The sequence below is a fragment of the Phalacrocorax carbo genome, chromosome 1, assembly GCF_963921805.1.
Source record: "Phalacrocorax carbo chromosome 1, bPhaCar2.1, whole genome shotgun sequence".
NCBI lineage: Eukaryota > Metazoa > Chordata > Aves > Suliformes > Phalacrocoracidae > Phalacrocorax > Phalacrocorax carbo.
The window spans coordinates 39,852,535-39,863,951 of record NC_087513.1 but is presented as its reverse complement, the minus strand read 5'-3'; the positions used below and the strand labels follow the sequence as shown (position 1 = coordinate 39,863,951).

Below are 11,417 nucleotides of genomic sequence, written 5' to 3'. Positions count from 1 at the left end.
CACTGCCTGACTTTCTACCTATTTGTAGGATGCTGGAATTCATAGAACTGAGATGTCAGGGCAGGGACCGACCAGGTGCAGGGACACATCCTACCACCCTTAAAACCCTCTGTCATAAGTAAGAGATCTCTAACTCTGACTGCAAGTTCATGTTTGAGCAATATATATGTATTTTAGAAATAATGGAAATGTACCAGAGTGTTAAGTCTTCTGCATAGTAGAGAAAACAAAAACACCCCACTGCTGTTAAGTGAGTGGTAGGGCTTTATAGATGTTTATCTGTCTTGGTTTACGACCAAACAAATTACATTTTCTAGGCAAATAAGTTAGCCCGTGGTCACTCTGTTCTTTAAGAGTGATATGGACAAAGGGAAAATAAGGCAAGATTGGCCTGAAATACACGGTAATGTCGTACAGCTCAATCTTGTCTGCAAAAAGAGACAACTGGTCACAGACTCCCCGTTGCTAGAGGTTGATAGCTTGGATGCCAAACGTGTAACACAATGGGGCTGCAAATAGAGAGTCATGAAAATGTGCACCGGAGAGAGGGAGTATTTCCTGGCAGGCAAGATCAGTATTTCAGAGATACCTACAGACAAACCTTCTAGCTTTAGTAATACTTATTGAGTCTTTCAGCTGAAGCCTCAAAATCTAAGAGGCCATGATTGTAATGCTGCCAAGGCCAGTAATGGATGTTGTGTTTGGTCTGTGTTAAGCACATCCAGACAGGCAGCAGCAGCAAGTCCCCCAGGGCCACCAGCCCCTGCCCCAGTGATGCTGCAGGAGGGGCCGGTCTCCAGCTCCCCACAGCCCTGTCCTGCTTGGGAGGTGTCTGGTGCTCCAGGGCTGGGGTTGCAGACATTTTTTGGCTTTAGGGAGACACAAGCAGCCCCAGCACCCCAACATGTCTCATCTCTCCCCTCCAGGCCACAAAGCAACCTGGATTTTCAATCATTGTTGCACCGCTCCTTCCCCCTCCGCTCCGGCCTCACCACACAGAAACTGCTGTAAGAAAACATAAATCAAAACTGTAACAGTGCTAAGTCCAAAGCAGATTTTTCTTGGTTAAGTTTTATTCATGTGTATGGGGGCAGTATGAGTGTGAAGCGAGAATGAACCCAAGGGAAAAAGCAGTTTTGAGAGATGGTGTAAGGAGCAGGAAATTGTGTGCAAGGAACAGTAGTGGAAATCAGTGGTCACACAGGTATCAGTCAAATTCTTCTTTATATAAACCAGTTGGAGCAAGCCCATATAAAGAAAATTTACGTGGCACTAAGGAAACGAGGGTGGACAAAACCCCAACCGTGGAAAATGGTGAGGAAAAGGAAAGCGGTAGGAAATGAGGTGGAAACTAGGACATGAGAAGAAAAACGGGTACACAGACTAGACCAGACTGGGATTAGTTTCCCCCACTCATAACTGCTGTCTTGTCAGCCTGGCAGTGTTCAGCATTTTTATCCTTCCTGCTCTTTTGCAAATCTGAGTGCTGAGATGTTTTCACTTCATCCTGAGAGCTGTGGTGTCCATCAGTTACTCTGGAAATACTGTTTCTCCATTGTAAACATACAGAGATTAAATGAAACTATATAATCGGACAGGGATCACTCCAAAGCCCAAACAAGACTGCATTTAGATCCAGAGTTTTGGTTAAAGTCCTTCTTCACACATGTGTTGAAGATCATTTCATTAATGTTTGGGTTACCGCAGTATAAATGCTATTACGACTCAGTAGTAATCCTTCCTATGAACAGCTTTTGCAAATCCCACTCTGTCATTCCCACGGTCAAAAATGCAATAAAACGCAGACATAAAGACATCTCCTAAAATCCAGAGCGGGCTGGTGCGAGTGGCGATGTCAAGAGCCTGAAAGCCGCTCACGCAGAAGGTTTCGTCTTCAGTAGATTCCTGGAAGAGAAAGCACGTGTCCTTGCAGCTACCTGCTCCAGCCCCAGCTCAGGGACAGGGGAGCGGGGAGCCCACGGATACGCACCTTTACAATGTATTGCTCCGCTGTCAGCTTGTATTCATGGTGGCCGATAGTGAAGCTTATGTGAGGCAAGCTGGACAGTCTTCTGCAGTCTACGAGAAACTGTATGCGACGTACTGATTGGGATGGGATTGGTGTGCCTTTTTTTAAGTATTGCCCTATGAATTCAAGACTTTTGTGGCAGGTAGTAGTGAATTTACTACGGAGAAACTGCATCAAGCTGACTTATGGCTCAACACTGCCCTCCAGCAGGGCTGATGAAAATCCTCAAGAGCCCCAAAAGGGACAAGGTGAAGGAGCACTCTGATGTCCTCCCTGTACAGCTCAGAAGCAGAACTGAGTGCATGAACCCGTGTTAGCAAGGTTTGCTGAGCAAAAGCTTTCCGATGCTCTGGCTAGGACTGGGTGGAGGGAGCTGCCTCCAGCCCATGCAGGGAGCACCCTACAGTTGCAGCTCACCTCCCTCCCTCCCGTAACTTCATAGTTTCAGGGAAAAAATTGTCAGTGAGGAATATGGTGCTTTGTACTCTGCCCTGGAGTGGGATGTAAAGAGCAGAAGAAGGACTAAACTCTGGCATGGCCATTAATTTCCATAAATAATACATTCACTTACAGTAACAGAAGATCATTTCCTGGCCTTTCTAGTTATTTCATGAAACAACTGGTGTGTTAAATGGCCCTGCAGAATGCTCCAAGCTCCAGAGGGATCTTTGCTGCAAACCGTAGTGTTTAAGGTAATTGTTGTAGAGGCTTCCTATAAGGAAGACTCTACTGCTGTTGTTGTTGTTAAATCTTCTCAGGTGCCATACCATTAGAACAAAACAAACCATGGGATACAGAGGACAAGGGTAAAAAAGACAGTATAATGGTTTGTAGGATATGAGAAGCAAGACATAATTCATTTACATAGCTAGTACATCCAGAACAAATTAATCCTTGCTGGAAATAGATAAAAGTTCTGGTAAAATCACTGATGGATGCACCCACTTATACTGGGATAAATTGGAGCCAATATACTCTGCCTGTCTCTGGCTGCTACAAAAACAGTCATAGAAAGTCTTATTTTCAGGATTCTTTTTTGCAGCCTGACATGCTAGCTGAGTGCTCTTATGTCAGCATTGGAGTTTATAAATTTATACCGCAATGACCTGTTTCTTGTTTATAATACACTAATATAAATGCATTGGAAAACATATTTTATCTATATTCATTCATATATACCATTATAAAACCAACTTGTTATTAAAGCATACTGTTTGACATGTAGCTGAAAATTTGAATAAAAACAAAATTTAAGGTTTAACTGGAAAAGAATCAGAAGCTTCACAAGTTACACAGATGCAACGCCAAGTCCTTCTCTTACAAAAGGAGGCAGATTAAAAGTTCACTTTTGTCTTTGATCTTTGCCCAGTGCTCTGCCCAACCATAACATGCTTAACTTTCTTCCAAGTGCAGTTTTGTGTCAGGATCAAGACAACTGCGAAGTTAACAGCAACCATATGTGGCAGCTTTACTTGGGGCACTGGAACTGTGGTGACAGGGTAATTACCCATGGGAGTCAGCCAAGGGCCAGCAAGAAGGCACAGTAAAAATAAGCTGCTCTCTTCCTGGAGGTGGGTGGGTTTAGCTGTCTCGGGCTCGTTATCTCAATGCTTTAGGTGTTACAAAGGTTCAGTCATGCCATCTGAAAATTGCCAGTGGAGCAATGCGAAGGGTGGCAGAGAAACATCCTAGCCCGGCCCGCAGGCAAGGCAGTGGGAAAGCCTAACCTACCTTGAGCAACCTCAGCTCATGCAAGCCCCCCAGAGAGGCACAGGGGGCTGGGGACTGCAGGTGTGGGGCCAGAGAGGCCATGAAGTGATACACCAAGGCCGTTACGGCCTGCTGGAGGAGGTGGTGGCGCTTTTCAGTGGGCAGGCAGGGACGGGGAGGACCGGTGGGGAGCGCCAGAAAGGGGGACACAGGAGAGAGGAAAAACAGTGAGGAGACAGGAATAAAGTTCAGGAGGGAGAATAAGAGACAGTGAGGTCTGTCCTGCAACCCACGGCTCATCTGCCAGGAGGCAGCATTGCGAGCATCATGGATACGCGTCCCTGCTGGGAGCCCCAGCACGACACCACCTGCTCTGCTGCAAGCAGACAGTGAGAGGTCCTGTCAGTGGAACCACTGCGGGGCTGCAATGACAATACCTTTCCCTTTCCATTCAGTGCTGACAGGGCTAGCCATCAGCACTAACCCCTCCTGGCTTGAGCGAGCTAAAGGCTATAGCCAGGGACTTTGAAAGGAACTGCTCCTCTGATTTGCCAAAAGAAAATTATCTCTGATGTAGAGTATGGATCGATGCAAAGTGGTGCCCCCATTATTTCCTTACACACCAGTACTGATGAGTACAGGAGAGGAAGTGGACACCTAGAAGGAGGGCTGGGGCAGTAAGGCAGACAGGTCAAAACCAGCATGGCTTTGAGTTCAGTGCTGTCCTGGAAACAAGGCTTTCGCTGAGACCTTTCTGAGCAATTATTTCAGTTATTTTCCCACCCTATAAGCTCTTTGGACCAAATACCAGTTCCTCTTCCTCTCTGGCTGTTTTCTGGCTGTATAGTTTTTACCTCTCCAGTATGTGATGGGCTTGCCCCAATATACTCCTGTAATCGCCTGATTTGTGAAGAGGGGCCGGTGATAAGAGAAGTGCCTGAGTCAACGATGGCTTCGCAGCCGTGGGAGCAAAATGCCACCCGGCCCTGGATCTTTATGCTGCAAGTGAAAAACAAAGCATCTTTAAGCAAATGGCATATACACTGTGACTGAAGAAGCATATTACTGCTAGCTAAAGTACCAGAGTATGGTCTGAAGTTAAAACTAGTTGCCAAGCTTTCCCAGTCTTAGAAGAAAAGAGCGTCTTTAAAAGACAAGAAAGTAATGAAAGGAAACAGTATGAGGAAGACTTATCATTTGTTGAGCCACTTTTCTCTCTCAGGACTCCTACAACCCTAACCCTTTGTTGCCTGCTGATGAATTTGTCCTCACTCACAGGTGTGTGTCCTCAACAATTTGTGGAGCAGGAGGACCAAAGGCACGCTGACCACTTTGACCAAGGTTAGCAGGAAAGATGAGAGCAGGACCTGGAGCTGGGCTCAGTCCCTGGCTGCCTTAACCTCTTAACTGAATAGTCTACCAAGAATCAACTTGACAACTGGTGTATCATATTAAAACATATTAATGTGCTCTTCCAGAAACCAGCTACCCATGTACAGTAGATTTAGAGAGCTAATAAACCCCGGTCTCATCCTGGTGAACCTTCTCTTTGAAAAGCAGAAGGGTAAAACACTGCAGCCAAGTCCTCCTGCATCTGTATCACTAGGCGTTTCTGTCTCTGCAGGTTTTACCTGGCGAGATTAATTCCACCAGGTATTTCATACATACATACATACTTGTTCAGGTGTATTTGCCAGTAGCTTTTCTCGGTGACTGGGACCCAGTGGATTGAACCTTTGTAGAGGGAATGATCTATCCCCCCCAGGATCAACTCACCACCATTCTCGGTATCATCTCCTCTGAAAGCAGAAGACAGGTTAACACAGATGTGGGAGTGTGCCAGCACGTGCTGATGAGATTACAGTTAAAAAGCAAAAGACAAGTCACATCCCTTTCTAAATTCAGATATGGGTGGCTTAAAGAGATTATTTCTAAATTATAACTGCAGATGACCCAACCCAGAGCCTCTGAGCAACCGCTGAGAAGACTTACTGTAGGCTGCCAAGGGCTAAGATAGGCATAATGAGCAGGTTAAGCCAGTTGCTATTCTCACCTCAGAGTAAACACTAGATAAATTGGTGGAGTTACAGCTAGGTCCAGATGAGGTAACAATATTTCCTTTCTGAACTGTGGCTACTTGGGTGTAGCACAGCATTTCTGTTCATCTCCACTGGCCAGAAGGAAACCTCTGCCAACTCAGAAATGGTGAGTCTGAGCTGGGAGCTTCTCTTTTGTTTATAACCATCTCCAACAAGAATAACTCTCTGTCCAAAAATTGATGGTCCTCCCCAGCATGTTATTCCTTTTCACTCCATATTTTTCAGCGTCAAATTGAAAAAAAAAAAAAAGAAATCGGGGAAACTACTTTCTAGAATTGAAGATTTATACAAATACACAGTTGCCTCAACAATTAAAATAGATTTGCTTCTTTTTGGCAGTGTCACTTTAAAGACTGACCTTCTCAGATAGAAAGAGAAGACCGGCTCCTCTACCAGCTGCTGGTTCATGATGCTGTCAAACACAGGCAGAGCATTGCCCACTACTAAGGAGGGATAGCCCAAGCCCAACACACCATCAAAGTGAGCAAAGGCAAAGGTTGTTCCTGGCTCAAACACCGACTCGCCAAAGTCCTGTCCCTTGATGGAGATGTTACTTATCTGTTTGGTGCAAGTGAAAGTAAAGACACCATCAGTTACAAGAAATTAGTCACATTCAGATCCATATCAATGGATTCATTCCATTTATAAAGCCTGGATATCCTGCTGTGACTTGCATCAACATAGCAGGTGCCCATTTGTTGGGTAGGATGCACCAATTCCTTTTAATATCTTAATTCTGTGGATGTTTTTTCATAAACCCAGGACAGGACCCAAGGAGAGAAGCAGAAATGCAAAATCAAATTTTAGGGATTTGTCAGGATAGCCCAAAGCCGGAGCAGCACCCACACCTCTCAGCACCCAGCTTGGTGGGGCCTCGCACTGCCCTTGCCTGAACCAGGCAAGGTCTTCCAGGGCAAGGCCAGTATCTGAACTGCCCTGAAAAGAGTTATCTGGAGGCTGACGCCCATTTTAGGTGGAGGCTCACCTGCAGCGTGTCTTTGCCAGCAACGCCCAGAAGCTGTCCAGTGCCGTACTGCAAGGAGAAAGCTTCCCCTCCATGCTCATATGAATCCGACAGAAAGGACTTAAATTTCTGGTGCACCCCTACACAAAACAAATGACACCTGTGCACTATGGGGAGTTCCCAGCACCGCGCCGGCTCCCTGATGCAGAGCCAGCCAAGATGCAGGCAAGGCCGATTTTCCCTTGTCTTACAAGGAAGGTGTCGATGGAGGTGCTTGTTCCCCCACAGGCACCCCTGTCTTTCTGTACCTCAGAGGGGTTTTTTGGGGTTTTAAAGACAAATCAAAACCAAAATGGGCATTTCCACTGCTATTTGTAGCTCTCCCAGGTTTATTTTCATGCCTTTTATATCAGGCACCTTGTGGTGCAGAGGGATGTTTGGCAGCTGCAGCCGGCGCCTGCCCTGGCTGCAGGGCAGCGCAGAGGAGCAGAGATGGAGAAGCAAGCCTGGGAGGGTAGCAAGGCCCTTTGGGATGCTCCAGATCCTGCCCTCCCAAATACCTGCTGCAGACAAGCTCCTTGGGAAAGGAGAAATGGTCAAGGTACCCGAGTCACAAGGAGCTTAAGGGAGGGTAATGTTTCTTACTGCACGCTTCACTGATACAATAAGCAGAAGGGACCCAAAAATTGGAGGAGCCGGTGTCAAACACAACGGTGAACCTCTGTGGTGGTGTGCCAACGCTCACAACTCCGTAGTACTGCGCCTGGGAGAGAAACAACCTGGTCAGCCCTGACCTGCCTCCTGGTGAGCTATTCCTAAGGGAAAAGCAGACTCAGGAGCATCATGCAATGCTTTCTCAGGGGGTTTGGTGCAATTTCAGCTAAACATAAATGCACACCATAGGGAAGTGTGCCTGGCTCCACAAGTGGCTGTGGGCAGCAGATTTCCCTCCAGCTGCCTGCATAACAGTACAGCATTTTTAAAGCCTTTTAAACAAATGCTCAGTCACGTTCGCCATGAAGTCAACGAGCCATCTTGCACCGATTTCAGTGGTGACAAAGTCAGCTCCAAGATGAAGCTCTTACATGACCACACAGGCTTTCAGGCAGCTCCCTGCTGATGTCAGTATGATATCATAGGATCATAGAATTATTTAGGTTGGAAAAGACCTTTAAGATCATTGAGTCCAACCATTAACCTAGCACTGCCAAGTCCACCACTAAACCACGTCCCCAAGTGCCACATCTACAAGTCTTTTAAATACCTCCAGGGATGGTGACTCCACCACCTCTCTGGGCAGCCTGTTCCGATGACTGACCACTCTTTCAGTAAAGAAAGTTTTCCCAATATCCAATCTAAACCTCCCCTGATGCAACTTGAGGACATTTCCTCTCATCTTATTACTTGGGAGAAGAGACCAACACCCACCTCACTACAACCTCCTTTCAGGTAGTTGCAGAGAGCGAGAAGGTCTCCCCTCAGCCTTCTCTTCTCCAGGCTAAACAACCCCAGCTCCCTCAACCTCTCCTTGTAAGACCTGCTCTCCAGACCCTTCACCAGCTTTGTTGCCCTTCTCTGGACATGTTCCAGCACCACAGTTTTCCTCTTGCACTGAGGGGCCCAAAACTGAACACAGTATTCAATGTGCGGCCCCACCAGTGCCAAGTACAGGGGCACAGTCACTTCCCTGCTCCTGCTGGCCACACTATTCCTGATACAAGCCAGGATGCTGTTGGCCTTCTTGGCCACCTGGGCACACTGCTGGCTCATGTTCAGCCAGCTGTTGAACAACACCCCCAGGTCCTTTTCTGCAGGACAGCTTTCCAGCCACTCCTCCCCAAGCCTGTAGCATTGCATGGGGTTGTTGTGACCCAAGTGGAGGACCCTGCACCAAGCCTTGTTGAACCTCATACAACTGGCCTCAGCCCAATGATCCAGCCTGTCCAGATCCCTCTGTAGAACCTTCCTACCCTCAAGCAGATCAACACTCCTGCCCAACTTGGTGTCTTCTGCAAACTTACTGAAGGTGCACTTGATCCCCTCATCCAGATCATTGATAAAGATGTTAAACAAGTCTGGCCACAACGCTGAGCCCTGGGGAACACCTCTTGTGACTGGCCACCAACCAAATTTACTTCCATTCCCCACAACAGGTGATTTCACATTAGTGATGCAAAGACAGCACAGCCCACCTCTGCCAGCACCAGAGGGCTTTGATCGGCTGCACAAATGCTGGCACAGGTGGCTGGGCTTTTTCCTTTGCAATTGTCATCTATTAGCAAGTTAAAAAATTAATTCTGTTGCAGAGACTGTATCTGATGTACTGAACAAAGTTCATCCAGTGGATAAAGAAACCACTGACTGTCCTTGGATACCAATTGAAGCTAGAGATAATCTGTGAACACGTGAATGCTGGAGTGAAGAGCTTATCCACATCCTGAATGCAAGTGTCTAAGTGCCCCTATCTGGCCCTGAAAGAGCACTTCAGCATTGAGAGACCTATTTTTAGGAAGTGGCATTTCTGGAATTCAAATGCAGATAGAAAAGCAATAGCCAGTGCCAAGACTTTTGTAGCAATACAAATATTTTAATATGTATCTTCAAGTGCATACTTGTTAATTAATACAGTGAATATAGTTTCTGACCCTGGAGTTTACGGTCTGAATGAGATAATTATGACAAGGCAAGCAATATTCTCTAAGAGAAGATCCAGCTATACAGTAGGATTTTAGTCCTTCCTGTATTAAGCAAACCTTTATGGATTAATCTGTAAAGTGAGGCAGGTCTAACTCATGTTGGTTCAAAAAAAAAAAGACAAACCCCAAAACCCCCATAAACACACCACACTGAAACCGCCACAAAGCTGTTCCTGGTGCTACCTGTCTTTGCTGAGGAAGTGGATTTTCATTTGTTATTTTGATATTTATCCCTCTTTGATATAGTTTAGAGCAGGCTGAAATTTTTCGGTCTCCTTTGTTCTTCTTCACACACATCTCTAGCTCCTCTTGACTTATTCCTTTATGGCCCTCAAGTGTTAGAAAGTCCTTGCTGAATTAATTCGGCTTTCCCTTCCCTGTTCAGATGCAGCCTCTGCAACATTTCTGCAACTTAGCTTTCCTTTAGATAAACATAACAGAAAAACTGAAGAAAACAGAGACCAACCAAATGGACAAAATGCTAGGCCCAAGAAAGACAATTTACAAAATGGTTGGTCCGGTGACTTGCCTCTGTGAGATCCAGTGAAACTCATATTTTTCCTTTCTCAGGTTAAAGGGTAAATTCCGCCAGGTGAGTGTGAGACCCAGGTCAGTCTCAAATATTTAACAGACATTAAGCTCAGGAGATAAAAGAAATAAAATAAAAACTCTTCTTGGGTCTTTGTTATCACCAATTTATGACCCCACTCCAAATAAATGAGATTTGGGGGATTTTTTATAACATGCAAACATCCAAGCTTCTGAAAATGGAATATAGCTAAATGAAGTAATCCAATTCTGCTACTAAAAACCCAATCCTGAACCAAGATTGATACAGACAAACCCTCCATATTTGCTTGGAGACCCAACCAAGTCCAACACACATCTCTACAAAAATAAAACTTGTCACAGGACTACCACTGCTAGATTACACCAGCTTTCCACTCAGGTCCCACCCATGCTAACCTAGATCCATACATGCTTTACTTTGCAGACCAGCAAACTAATTTTTTATGATTTAGTATTTATAGAGTAGAGCAACGAGCCATCTCAAGCCCTGTAACTTCATTGAGAGACTAGATTTCAAATGTGCTGGGAAAAAAATCTGCCTTCAAGAGAACAGCGAGTCCTTATGATTGCATTACCAGGACTGTACTTACATTCATGTAATCATACAGCATTTCTGAAGTGGTTCCTACAGATAAAGCAATATCTGCAGGGAAGCAATGCAGGTACCTCCGGGCAAAAATGTCAGGATGGTGATTCCTCCAGAATTCCTCTAATTCTCCCTTTTCCTTCAGCTGTTTCTTGATAGATTTGAATCGAATGAGAGGGATTCTACACAAATAAAGTAAACACATAAAAATTAACTGGCTCTCCTTTCTAGAGTTCTCATACACTCTTTTAAAAAGATCTGTTTCTTTTGTGAGACCTCAGGTAGCAACAAGCACGGGTCACCCCAGGAAGCCAGCTGAGACACACGTCAGTGATGCTAGACATGTTTTCTTACCGTTCCACGGCCACAGTGAAGGGGATGTAAACCATAGCCAACAGTATCACCCTCATGGCTCCAAGCGGTTCAGAGTCTAATGACACTCATTTACTCTGAAGTCCCTTTTTTATACCCCGTTGTCAGTAGAGGGTCATCCACCAGGTTGATCAATCACAGGTCAGTGCTTTGGCAGGAAACCAATTAATTTGCTCTCAGAGTAACCGCTGGATTGTGCAAATATCAGTGTCCAGTGAAGCTACTAAGGCATAGATAACCAGGGCACAGTCTAGACCAAATAGACATTTTACTAACAATCCTTAATGTCTTCTACATAAATATAATAAATGGGGTGAGCTTGGCTCCTGTTAGCATGAGAAAGAGGAGGCAGTCCAAGGACTTGCCTGGTTCCCTCTGAGTAAGTTGCTTT

General features: G+C 45.6%; 1 protein-coding gene across 3 annotated transcripts; it reads right to left on the bottom strand.

The window, feature by feature from the left end:
• Positions 1 to 1,040: 1,040 nt before the first annotated feature.
• LOC104049636 (cathepsin E-A) lies at positions 1,041 to 11,104 on the bottom strand. 3 transcript variants are annotated; one of them, XM_064449413.1, is made up of 9 exons: positions 11,009 to 11,104; positions 10,659 to 10,836; positions 7,448 to 7,565; positions 6,824 to 6,942; positions 6,197 to 6,396; positions 5,416 to 5,538; positions 4,594 to 4,738; positions 1,991 to 2,089; positions 1,041 to 1,905 (listed from the first exon to the last, which is right to left on the bottom strand). In XM_064449413.1, the coding sequence occupies exons 1-9, from the start codon at positions 11,062 to 11,064 to the stop codon at positions 1,726 to 1,728; spliced, it is 1,218 nt and encodes a 405-aa protein (XP_064305483.1). In that variant the 5' UTR covers positions 11,065 to 11,104; the 3' UTR covers positions 1,041 to 1,725. The 3 variants fall into 3 exon arrangements, with proteins under 3 accessions (XP_064305483.1, XP_064305494.1, XP_064305501.1); XM_064449424.1 differs by lacking the exon at positions 11,009 to 11,104 and adding an exon at positions 9,682 to 9,919 and having other exon boundaries at positions 10,659 to 10,723; XM_064449431.1 differs by lacking the exons at positions 6,824 to 6,942; positions 7,448 to 7,565.
• Between the last annotated feature and the right edge of the window lie 313 nt (positions 11,105 to 11,417).